At 47.0% G+C, this 12653-nt stretch overlaps 1 protein-coding gene across 1 annotated transcript; it reads left to right on the top strand.

Annotated features, from left to right (window-relative positions):
- The first annotated feature begins 1260 nt into the window (after positions 1-1260).
- inhbb (inhibin subunit beta B) lies at positions 1261-12429 on the top strand. Its single transcript, XM_056435427.1, has 2 exons — positions 1261-2049; positions 9845-12429. The coding sequence occupies exons 1-2, from the start codon at positions 1551-1553 to the stop codon at positions 10678-10680; spliced, it is 1335 nt and encodes a 444-aa protein (XP_056291402.1). The 5' UTR covers positions 1261-1550; the 3' UTR covers positions 10681-12429.
- The last annotated feature ends 224 nt before the right edge of the window (positions 12430-12653 follow it).

Consider the following 12653-nt stretch of genomic DNA (forward strand, 5'->3'; position numbering starts at 1 on the left):
CAAGTAATATATATTTGACTTTGCATCTGTTCATTTCTTACAAAATGTGATGCACCCCCGAACCAGAGCACATTTTTTATGGTTTGAGTTTTTGGTATAGAATATATAGAATTACGTTCATGAATGTACACTTGTCTTTGATTGTATATTTATTAAATAACTATCTTTAATTGATGCTAATTTTAAATATATATATTTACAAATATTACTTGGAGCGCCTTCACAGGGTACCACCGGTCTGTGTCCCATCCATCCGTCCTGCAGCGTGTAATGAGCCGTTTATACCGCTAGATGGCGATGTTTGTTTATAATCAACATTATGCCAGGACATGCACTCGCTAGACTAAAGTTCCAACTTCTTTTTATTCCTTCCCCCATATATATATATATTTTTAAAAAGTGTTTAGTTTGCCTCGAACCCGTTTTATGTTGCGAAATAAAAGTATTTTTAAAGATCTGAAAAGTGATTTAAGTCCAACTCAAACACCCTGCACCTCTCACAGGCTCTCAAAGTTGGATGACCACATTATGTTTCAGTCTGTTCATCAAATAACGAAAAGCCTTTTTTTTAAAGTGTAAAAACAATGACGCAAGCCCCCCCCCCCCCCCCCCCTCACACGCACACACACACGCACACACACACGGCTCTGGAGACGTAGTAGTTTAATAATCCGATGCCTGGCGTCCAGTTGGTGGAAATCACCACGTGGTTTGGACTCCTGTATAAAAACTTTGGGTGCGCGGAGCCCCTGTTGTCGTGATTGCACAGGAGAGAACAGGGTCTCACTGAGCAGCATCTCGCTAGGACGCACACGCGGGAGAGAGAGAGAGAGAGAGCGCGAGAGAGAGAGAGACATCCAGGTCCACGCGCGTCCCCGCACACACACACACACACACACACACACACACACACACACACACACACACACACACACACACACACACACACACACACACACACACACACACACACACACACACACACACACACACACACACACAGCAGCAGCAGCAGCAGCAGCAGCAGCCCGCGGTGCATCCACACTAAAGACACCAGAGGACTCGCCGAGGAGCCGCTGCTCTCACTGCGGCACTGCGGGGCCGTTGGAGTGGAGTTTGCGCTGTTGCGCTGTTTGAATGGGAAGGAGCGGACTGCGCGCCTTTGGACGCCGAAAGGAGGAGGGGGGAGAAGGAGGGGGGCGGTGTGTGTGTGTGTGGGGGGGGGGGGTTCTCATTTAGACTTGCCGGCGAGGCGCGAGCTTTGTTTTGGTAGATCACGCCTCGCAGTCTGAAGAGAACGTGGTGCGACAGAAGCGCGTCAACGAGCCGCACATCTGAGTGCGCCTGTCAATCACAGAGAGCCACTTTTTGTTGTTATTTCGCGCACAAAGACGCGGCGCTGGATAACAACCCGAACGCGTAATGACTCGAGGAGGCAATTAGCCTCACAATCTCAGCCTCTTCTTCTTCTTGTGTGTGTTTGGGAATACAAACGATTTCATTGGCTCCTGTGGATATCTTGTAGCTGTTCACCTTTGGAGCACAAGTGGATGTCCTGTCCCCTCCGCGCCCGGAACTGGCACATGTGTAACTTAATAGAATCTTTTTTTAAGTGTGCTTGTGTGGGAACCTTCTCTTCTCTCGTGTTTTGGACTGCGATCTTGAGTTGTCTAAAAATGAGCATCCACAGTGTGGCTCTGTCCTGTTTGGTGGCGTGCGTCCTCTCGGCGGCGGCGGCGGCGGACACTCAGAGCTTGCCCCAGGAGTCGTGCGCATCCTGCGGCCTCAGGACCCCGGATCAATCAGAGCGGATCAACATCGACTTCCTAGAAGCCGTGAAGAGGCACATACTGAACCGGATGCAGATGAGGGAGAGACCCAACATCACCCACCCCATCCCCAAGGCGGCCATGGTGACGGCGCTCCGGAGGCTGCACGCCGGGAAAGTGCGCGAGGACGGCCGGGTGGAGATCCCCAGCTTTGACGGACGGGCTGCGTACAACGAGGTGCACGCGGAGAACTCCGAGATCATCAGCTTCGCGGAGTCAGGTAATAATCAATAATTCATGTCACGCATCCAAACCAACCCCTCGATGAATCCCGGTCACCTTTTGACGTCATGTAACTGCTCCACGGGCTCTGAGGTGTGCTCATAACATGACATCCATAGAGGGAATTTAATGATGTTAAACTTATCACGTTGATATGACGAGTGGATGAGATGGATGAGATGGATGAGATGGGTGAGGTGGTGAGTAACAAACAACCCTCCTTGTATCTGATGTGCTCATCATGGCCGTCATCTCACTGCAGCAGTGTTCAATCATCCCGATGCCATTTATAAAAGAAATGAAACCAACGGAAGAGTCCTTAAATTACCCCATGTGTTGTCTAGGGGATAAAAGGAACCTCTGAATCCAATTTCATCACTAAAGCTGAGCTCACTCTCAATACTCCAACGTATAAAAGCTCTTTTAAAATGAGACAAAGTCCCTCAATTGGCCATTTATCCCTTCCTCTAAGAATGTGTATCTAACTAATTCTCAGAAGTCCAAAGAGAACACCCTTTTCTCTCTCTCTCTCTCTCACTCTCTCACTCACTCACTCACTCACTCACACACACACACACGCACACACACACACTCCAACACTTACAATCATCTGCGCTTGACAGAATCCAATAATTGTCAGTTAGCGCTGTGAGAACCGAGTCTTTGACACAAACTGCTTGTTCAACAAAAAGAAAACATACAATTAAATACCTCCAAAAAAGACACACACGCGAGCGCGCGCACACACACACACACCATCCTGTGTTTTCCGATTGGCCCTGCCGGTACAATTAGCCTGAATGGGCTGTGGGCCCTGCCTTCCAATGGGAATGATCTGAGCCACCTCATGACAAGGGAACAAAAGCCAGGCAATTATGAGCGGAGCACTGAGTGTTCCTGCTGAAGCCGACATGTCACCGCGGAGCGGGGGCCACAAAAGGAAGGGCTCAGAATAATGCATGAGACTTTTGAGTTGGTGCGTCGGTGGGTGGAGGGGCTGCGGCGTTGTTGATGGTGAGGGGGTGTGTCGTGTGTCGTGTGACCATAATGCAGGGAGAAAGTTTGTGTCGTTCTAAAGGTTCCTTTGCTTCTTCTTCTTCTTCTTCTTCTTCTTCTTCTTCTTCTTCTTCTTCTTCTTCTTCTTCTTCTGCCCCCCCCCCTCTATACTTCTATTCTTGCTCACACCTTTGAGTCTTTGTGTGGATTTGTACCATGGAGCTGGCTCGGGTCCCTCATGCTCCCTAGACCCTGTCTGCCTCCTGGCCAGCTGGCATATGCCCCCCCCCCCCCCCACACACACGCCACCAACCATAAGGGAGCCCAGAATTGTTGTTGTCACATTTTAGGACAAGGAGGTTGCAAACATCAAACATGTTTGTCCAACAGCAGCGAGAGCAAGTAGATGTGTATAGGTGTGTGTGGGTGTCTTGTTGATGTGTGTGGAGCAGTAAGGTAACCCCCCCCCCCCAGCACAGGGTTAACTGCATGCTTGTCGGCCCGGGGAGCCGGCGTCTTATCTCCAGTTGCGGTGGCACAGAGGGACGAGGTCTGCCAAGCGGCCCCCGGGCAGGTGCCAATCTCCTTTCTCTCCTGACATGGTCCCATGGGCCCTCGCCGAGGGATTCGGTGTCTCGTATCCACGGGAGCGGAGCGCGGGGTTCACAGGCAGGGAAAGGGGGGGGGGGGGGAGAGAGAGAGAGAGAGAGAGGGGTCGAAAGAGAAGTTTAGATCGGCGCTTTCTTGATTGCTCACTATAGCCGTTCGGACCCAGTGAACCCGCGGCGAGCGGTCCAAGACATTGAGAATTAAGACTTCATTATAGGAAGGTCATTAACTCCAGCCCAGTTCCTCCGGAGGAGGATCAGGTTGGCAGGTTTACTTCAGGACACAAGCCTTTCATGAGGAGCTGTCAGTCACGGCCCTCCTGGACCTGCTCCAGACATTTTCCACATTCAGCTACAAGTGTGTGTTTCAGTCCCCACGGGGCCCGGCGGCCTTTCTCTACAGCGTGTGGTCCTCTCAAGGATTTATGTAACATTATGAAGACAAAAAAAGCCCCTGTAGTAAAGCTTCAACAACAACAACAACAACAACTCCAACCACAACAACAATGAGGAGGAGCGAGCTTGAAGCTTCCACGCTCTCCATCTCCCTCCCTCACCTCCTCGCCCTATCTGTGGAATTCCTGGAGCGCCCTCGTCTTTTCCGCGGCCGTGCGGTCTTGTCGACAGCAGCTTTGAGTAATGATCTCTGGGGGCGGCCCGCCCGCCCGCCGGTTGGCCTCCGCCGCCTCTTCCCTGACTTTGTGGCGCAGGTGGGGACACGCCGGAGCAGCTCCACCAGCCCACCCAGGTGTCCTGCGCTGTTCTCACTGGAGGCCTCTCGGCGCAGCGGGGTCAGGCGAGGCGTGTCGGGGCCACAACACTAGACCACAGGAACAGTTTGTTCATTCAAAGGCACTCGCTGGAAATAAGTCATGTGGTACATCGGCATAAGCTGAGGGTAACTGAACCAGGAGGAACTACTGGGTGATCCTCAGTGCCCCGCTCTCTCAGAGAGGGCTTCATATTTATATATATATATATATATATATATGCACACTATATACAGGACTGTCTCAGAAAATTAGAATATTGTGATAAAGTTCTTTATTTTCTGTAATGCAATTAAAAAAAAAATGTCATGCATTCTGGATTCATTACAAATCAACTGAAATATTGCAAGCCTTTTATTCTTTTAATATTGCTGATTATGGCTTACAGCTTAAGAAAACTCTAAAATCCTATCTCATAAAATTTTAATATTTCCTCAGACCAAGTAAAAAAAGATTTATAACAGCTGAGTGTTTGTCAAGGCTCAGGAAACCCTTGCAGGTGTTTCGAGTTAATTAGACAATTCAAGTGATTTGTTTAATACCCTACTAGTATACTTTTTCATGATATTCTAATATTTAGAGATAGGATATTTGAGTTTTCTTAAGCTGTAAGCCATAATCAGCAATATTAAAAGAATAAAAGGCTTGCAATATTTCAGTTGATTTGTAATGAATCCAGAATGCATGACATTTTTGTTTTTTTAATTGCATTACAGAAAATAAAGAACTTCATCACAATATTCTAATTTTCTGAGACAGTCCTGTATATATATACACACTATATTTATGTATATATAGTGTGTATATATATACTATATATATATATATAGATCTATAGATACTATATATACATATATGTATATATAGATGTATATATGTATATATAGATGTAGAGATGATCCTCAGTGCCCTGCTCTCTCAGAGAGGGCTTCATATTTATATAGATACATACACAATATATATCTATATCTATATAGATATATATTTATTAGTGCTGTGAAAAATAACGCGTTAACTCAGTTAATTCAATTACAGGTTTAACTAGTTTTTTTGTTTTAACGCATTTAACGCATGCGCAGAATGAGCTTCCAATCCGTCTGTTGTTGGTCGCGACGAAAAAAGTCACTTGCAAAATGAGCTTCCAATACACCACTTCAATCTGAACTCTGTCCGCTCTCATGCAGACGGTCTGTTCATCGGTAATGATCCTTCCGCAGGTTCACCTACGGAAACCTTGTTACAACTTTTACTTCCTGTAGATCAGGGTCTCAACACGTCGATCGCGACCTGCCAGTCGATCGCGGCGTAGTGTCGGTAGATCGCATGACATTAAAAAGATTGGCCCGCCCCCTGACATGTTCTCTAGAGCACGTCTTTGTTCTTTTATTAAACTAAACGTCTGTTGTTGATCGTATCTCCACAGCAGCATGTCATTTCTGTCTCTTCGCGTTGCGTTAACACTTATCGATCTCCGTCTCGTGCGCCACAGAGCTCCGTGCGCGCGCATCGGGACCGAGCAAAAAAAAAGTCACTTGTCAATCTGTCCCCGTGTCCGGGCCGGTGAGGTTTCAGCTTTGCAGCGGTGTCCCCGCCGTCCCTTTCATCACGGCCCAGTTCATGAAGAAAACCCACACAGTCAGTTTGCCTCAGCAGCTGCTAGAGGAAGACTAGAGGCCTTTAGATTGTATCATGGTGGAGTTAATGGTTGACAAACAAGAGAAAAATGTTCTGTTTAACCCTCCTGTTACCTTTACATTTACTAACATATTTTACCCTCGGGTCAATTTGACCCCAGCAATTAAAACCTCCAGAAAATTATTAGAATTAATATTGCTTCCCAAGTTTAAGTGTGAGGTACTTTATGTTTGTTTGTTGACTACCTAAATAGCCCTTTAAATAAATAAAAAAGTTGATATTTCTTATATGTTTGACACAGTGAAAAACAGCCTGGGGTCAAATTGACCCCAAAGAACACCGACATTAAACATTTAATGGGGTCAAATTGACCCGAAAGGGAACAGGAGGGTTAAACATTCTGTTTAGGATGAAGATGTATTAATGTTCCATATGGAAGAAAACTGCTAAATAACTGCTGAGTTGCAGCACCATTGTATAGAAGAATGTATAAATGTATATATCCGTCTTTTGTCATAAATCTCTATGTTCTCACAAAATATACCGAGAATATCGGTAATATGTGATTAATCATGATTAATCCACAGAAACCTGTGATTAACCCGATTAAAAATGTTAATCGTTTCACAGCCCTAATATTTATATATATATATATAATATATATCTAGATATAGCTATATGTGTATATATATAGTATATATATATATATATTGATATAGATATAGCTATATATCTATAGTACATATATATAGAGATATTTATATACTATATATTTATAGTATATATATATATATAGATGTATAGATATATAGATATATAAAGACTATATATCTATCTAACATCCAATAAGTAGCTGTTGCAGTTTTTCATTCATTTAACCAGAGAGTGGCAACCTTTTTTATATGAAGTGAGATTGTTCCTGTTCATCTTTGGGCCGTACCAACTCCTGCCGTCGTCCATGTCTACTACTAATTATTCATAATTTCTGTCATATCCATTGAATCTTTATGTAACACTGTAAATCCGTTCATCTGGTCACATGACATCCATTCTTCTGTCCCTCCTGAATGGTTCTTACCTTTTTTTCCCCTGAAAGTTTTTGTTTCTATTTTCTTTGGAGTTTTTTCCTGATCTAATGTGAGGTCAAAGGTCAGGGATGTCTGTGTGTACTGATTTTAAAGCTCTCTGAGGGGAGATGGTGATTTTGGGCTAGACAAAATAAACTGAATTGAATAAATGCTAATATAACAAGTTGAATTCTAAAAATCTTGCTGAGTCCAGTGGGGCCTTCGCGGAATGTGGGTGGGAAAAACCCAATTGTCAATCGAACCTCCGTAAATAACAGACGTTGCTGAGAAGGAAGTCGTTAGGCGCGTGGATGAGAGGGCAGCGCCACGTTTACAGAGAAGTCTCTTGCACAATAATTACTAACGTGTGTAATGCCGCGTTCGCTCGACGACCGAAGTAACAACACGGAGGAGCGTGGGCAGCTTCACGGTCTGAAAGACGGGAAGGAACGCGGCGACGGAACGATACGATTGGTTGTCGGAATCGTTGCGTCATCGCACGGAAGAAAAGAGTCGACTTTGTTACGATTTTGACATTCAGAAAAGTCCCTTTGCCTGAGAGGTCCAGACGTCTGTCGGGTCTGTGATGTCACGGGGATGTGGACACACAGCGAGGCACTGAGCGGAATTTGAGCTTAAAGAGACAGGAGCTAAAATGGAGCGTTTCAGATAGAAGGTTTCGTCTGACCCACATTGTAAGGAAAATTAAGTTAAAAAAAATAAGTTAAATCATGTTAACATGTTTTAGTAAAAAAAAAAAACTTCTTCAATAATGATAATCCATTAATTGAGTATAATGTGATGATCCTTGTGCCTTCAAGACATCGTGATGGGTATTTAACCCACGCTCTGACATTTAATCAATCCATAACCATATGGCAGAACGGTGGACAATGACATGAATAGTTATGTCATTGTCCACCAATTGGAGGTAACTACTTTATAATTGTTAACACGGCAATAAACAAAATGCCGAACCTGTCGACCCTAAGTTATGTAGACGCACACAGCGAAGCGAAGAGAAGGAGGGGCTTAAAGAGACAGGCGCCCAGCTCTGCCCCAGCCCTGCACATGATTTGGGGATTCTAGTCCCGCTTGAGAGGAAACCTCATCCACGGACCACAAGACTCCGTTTCATTGTCTGTTTATCACTCTGCGCTCATTACTGAGCGACTCCAACCTTTTTTGTAAACTAGGAGCTGTAGAGGCTCAAAGAGGTTCTGGTACCCCTAAAGGGGCCTTCGGGTCCCCGGGTCCTCTAGCTCGCTGCCTTCAGGTGGATTACAAGATGTTTGCACTGTGCACTTGATTCCTTGGTATTGAGAAGGCTGATGGTTGATGTATTGCTTACCAGGGGGTTGTGTGTGTGTGTGTTGCATGTTTGGGTGCAAATGTGTGTGTGTGTGTGTGTGTGTGCTTGAAGCTCCCCAGCTGACATGCTCCAGAGTGGGGAGCCGGTCTGAACAGGTCCCCGTGTGAATGTAAAGCCGTGGTTTACAGAAGGGAGAGGCGTGAGGCGCCTTCAAGAGGCCGGAGGGGGGGGGCACCTGTTGACACTGACACACACTAATCAGTCGGCAAACAAAGTCATTTAGCTGCTTTTCAAAGGCGCTGCTCTGCTGGAGCGCATTGTACCAAAACCTCCTGAAATAGAAACCTTTCAAGTTACCTCAGTTGGTAATTTGGAAGACATCATTAGGCTTGGAGAGAGAGAGAGAGAGAGAGAGAGAGAAGAAGAAGAAGAAGAAGATGAAGCAAAAAAAGTCGTGCCAGGGAAGAGAGCCCATCGGCACCTTTAAACTCCCCGGGGATCTGGTCATTGTGCCGCTGTAGAAAGTGGCCAGTGTCATGTAAATGGCTTTTTATTTTTTGCCTCATCATGCTTTTTTTTTAGCCGGAAAGCCACGCGCTTCAATGGCGGGCGGCAGCGCGGCTGCCTCACAGCGCCTCACGGCGGGCTTTGTGCTGTCACCCTCTGTCACTGGGAGGAGGGGGGAGGGGTCGGGGCGGGGGGTGGGAGTCGAGGGGTGTGTGCCTGTGTGTGTGTGTGTGTGTGGGAGGGGAACTAACAGCGAACTCAATGAACCCCCCGGGGTCTTTGGCCATGTTCGCCCCCCCCCCACACACACACCTCTCCCCACTTGCATCCTTCTTGCTTTCCTTCGTCTTCCTTCGTCTCTGTTCTCCCTTCATTCACCCTCTCACTCTCTCTCTCTCTCTCTCTCTCTCTTTGGCCCTGTCACTTACAAAGCTGGACCCGAGGCCAACTGGGCCTGATCCCAGAACTGGCATGGCACAGCTGGCCTATCAGGGGCTTCCACAGAGGTCACCTGACACAGTGATTGAGGGTGAACAGAGAAAACAAGGCAAAGCAGCCCTTAGAAAACGGAGCGTTGCCCTTTTTAAGAGCGTTCTGCTTTCTCTGCGGTCGACATGTGGTCTGTGTTTGTGTATGTAGCACAGATGTATTCGACAAAATAATGAATTAAAGAAAACAATGGAAATGTCCCCTTTCAGTCGTATTTGGTTCAGTGGTCCTCGCCCACCATAAGAACATCTGTGGTCATGTGACCACATGAAGGTCATGTGATAACCGAACCATCCAATGGTTCACAATCATTATTTGTCAAATAACTGTTATGCATGATTTTAATCTCTGTTATGACCAATGTGGGATGAAGAAAGAGAGTAAACCTTTCCTTTCCTGTCTCCCACAGACCACACCTCCTCTAGCACCGGGCTGTTCTTCATGGTCTCCCACGAGGGGAACCAGAACCTGTACGTGTCCCAGGCCAACCTGTGGCTCTACTTCCGCGTGCTGCCCGGCGGCCCCGAGAAGGGCCTTCGGAGGAAGGTGAAGGTCAAGATCCATTACCAGGAGGCTGTGGCTGAGGGAGGTGGTGCTGGCGGCGGCGGCGGAGGAGGAGGAGGAGGAGGAGGAGGAGGAGGAACCGGCCGCTGGGCTCTGGTGGAGAAACGCGTGGATCTGAAACGCAGCGGCTGGCACACGTTCCCGCTGTCCGAGGCGGTGCGGGCCTCGTTCGTCAAAGGCAGCCGGCGCCAGGACCTGGAGGTCCACTGCGAGGGCTGCGAGGCGGCCGGCGTGGCCCCGGTGCTGGTGAACCCCGGCGACCCGGCCCACCGGCCCTTCCTGGTGGTGCGCGTGCGCCAGGTGAACGGGAAGCACCGCATCCGCAAGCGCGGCCTGGAGTGCGACGGCACCAGCGGCGGCCTCTGCTGCCGGCAGCAGTTCTACATCGACTTCCGCCTCATCGGCTGGAACGACTGGATCATCGCGCCGGCCGGTTACTACGGCAACTACTGCGAGGGCAGCTGCCCGGCGTACATGGCGGGCGTGCCGGGCTCGGCTTCATCCTTCCACACCGCGGTGGTGAACCAGTACCGCATGAGAGGGATGAGCCCGGGCTCGGTCAACTCCTGCTGCATCCCCACCAAGCTCAGTACTATGTCCATGCTCTACTTCGACGACGAGTACAACATCGTGAAGAGGGACGTGCCCAACATGATCGTGGAGGAGTGCGGCTGCGCTTGACTCCGCCCTCCTCCGGCAACTCTGAACTCGGAGCAGTGAGAAAGGCCTTTCTGTACAAACAAGACGTTGTTGTACGGTACACATATACGATATATCTATACCTACTGTACATGCGAGCAGCGCGCACACCGGCGCATATCTGGTACGCGTGCCAGGGCCGCGTGTGTGTGTGCGAGTGTGTTGTATTTATGAGTGACATGCGTGAAGTCCGTCGTGGGCGACAGCTGGTCAGCGGCGGGGCCAGAAGGGAACGACTCCCACCAAATGATACTTTTGCTCTAGTTTGCCATTTCTAGTCAAAAAAATAATGGCTCATCATCTCTCGAACGAAGATTAACAAGCGCTTAAGGAAAGTGACATTATTGGCTCCGCCCCCGACACTTCCGGCCCCGCTCCTCCAACCCTCTTTAAGTACTTTGAGCACGTGACAGACTCTTTTTTTCCTTTTTTTTAGAAAGCACTGACAATTCATCATCTTATACAACTCAGAACGCCAGCACTTCCCCGACGATGCCAACAGACACAGTGTGACTGTCCCCTCTGGTGGAATTAGACCGGCAGCTCTTAATGCCTTGTGGGATTATTATACCCGTTGCGTAAAAAAAAAAAAAGGCAAAAAGGCAAAAAGAAATTCCTCCACAGAGCTGCTGTTGTCCTTGGACCTCAACTTCCTGCATGTCCAGACAGACGCAGGGGACAACCAGGTGAAGGTAGATCTCACAAGTGCACTTCACTTTGTGCACAGGGAAGCGACAACCGAGAAAGAACTGGTTCCCCCCCCCCCCCCCCCCCGGTGACCCCGAGGCTCAGTGGACCCGGCGGGTCACCACGGTGCCGTGCAGCACCACCACAAACTGAAATGCACACCCTGAATAGCACTTGTATAAAGAAATGCCTTCCAAGGGGTACTGAGTGTCCTGTCCTCTCGCTAAATAAGTGCCACATGAGCTATGCAATGTATAGTGACCTATACCCATACTCAACACGCTCTATTAGACTGAATTCTCTTTCCACCTGTCTCTCTCTCTCTCTCTCTGTCTCTCTCTCTTGCTCTCTCGCTTCTGTCCTCCACTCTTTATCAATACTTGAAATGTAATCTTTCGCTTCCTTTCCAAAGCGAATGATTGTTGTGACGTTTGCACTGAAAGGTTGCAGGATTAGTGAAACAAAAACTGCCATTGAAAAGTTATTTTTATAGAAGTACATTTAATTTTTGTTTCAAAATGTATTTTACCTAATTAATGGAACCAAAGAGGCCAATATTTTTTTTTTAGCTATACCAAGATGGCGAGGCCATTGAGTCACTGTGTACAATGTGTTTCTGATCATTCGCAATAGGCCTACCACTGTATCAGGGTACGATAAATGATTTCATTCCTTAGCTATATTTTCATTTCTCTGTTTTGTACAATAAGCAACACTTCTTTGTTTTTTTCATCTTTAATTCTATTTTTTTTGTTTCAGTTTTCTATTTAATAAGAACGTTATTTTTAGTTCCTGTCTAAGAATCATTTAGTCAAATAAATGTCATCTGTACAGTTTATGTCAAATAAACAAATGTTTTTTAAAATATTTTGTAATTTTAAAATGTGAGACTTTTTCTTCCTTGTCCTGGGTGTATTGTGTTTCTGATTGAAGGTGTTATTTTGGGGGGCCGCCACCTCAATAAATAAAGAAGGCGAGCCTGAAATAGTTGGGTACAGCACACACACTCCGTCTCCGTCCGTACCGGTTGAAACATCTCAGGATCATAATTACACATTATGATTAACAGCTTCTGTGGCTTCATGCAGGCCTCCACATACCTGCTTGATTTCTTCTTGGCGCCTGTTGTTGTGTGTTGCGTGCGCGCCACATATAATTGTGCATCAGTATCTGTACATGTGTGTGCGAGTTGGGCAACCGACTATGGAGGACTTAAAATGACTTAAGTATAAATAAATGCATGAATAAATACAAGAATATATAAATAA

Source organism: Pseudoliparis swirei, chromosome 2, assembly GCF_029220125.1.
Source record: "Pseudoliparis swirei isolate HS2019 ecotype Mariana Trench chromosome 2, NWPU_hadal_v1, whole genome shotgun sequence".
Taxonomy (NCBI): domain Eukaryota; kingdom Metazoa; phylum Chordata; class Actinopteri; order Perciformes; family Liparidae; genus Pseudoliparis; species Pseudoliparis swirei.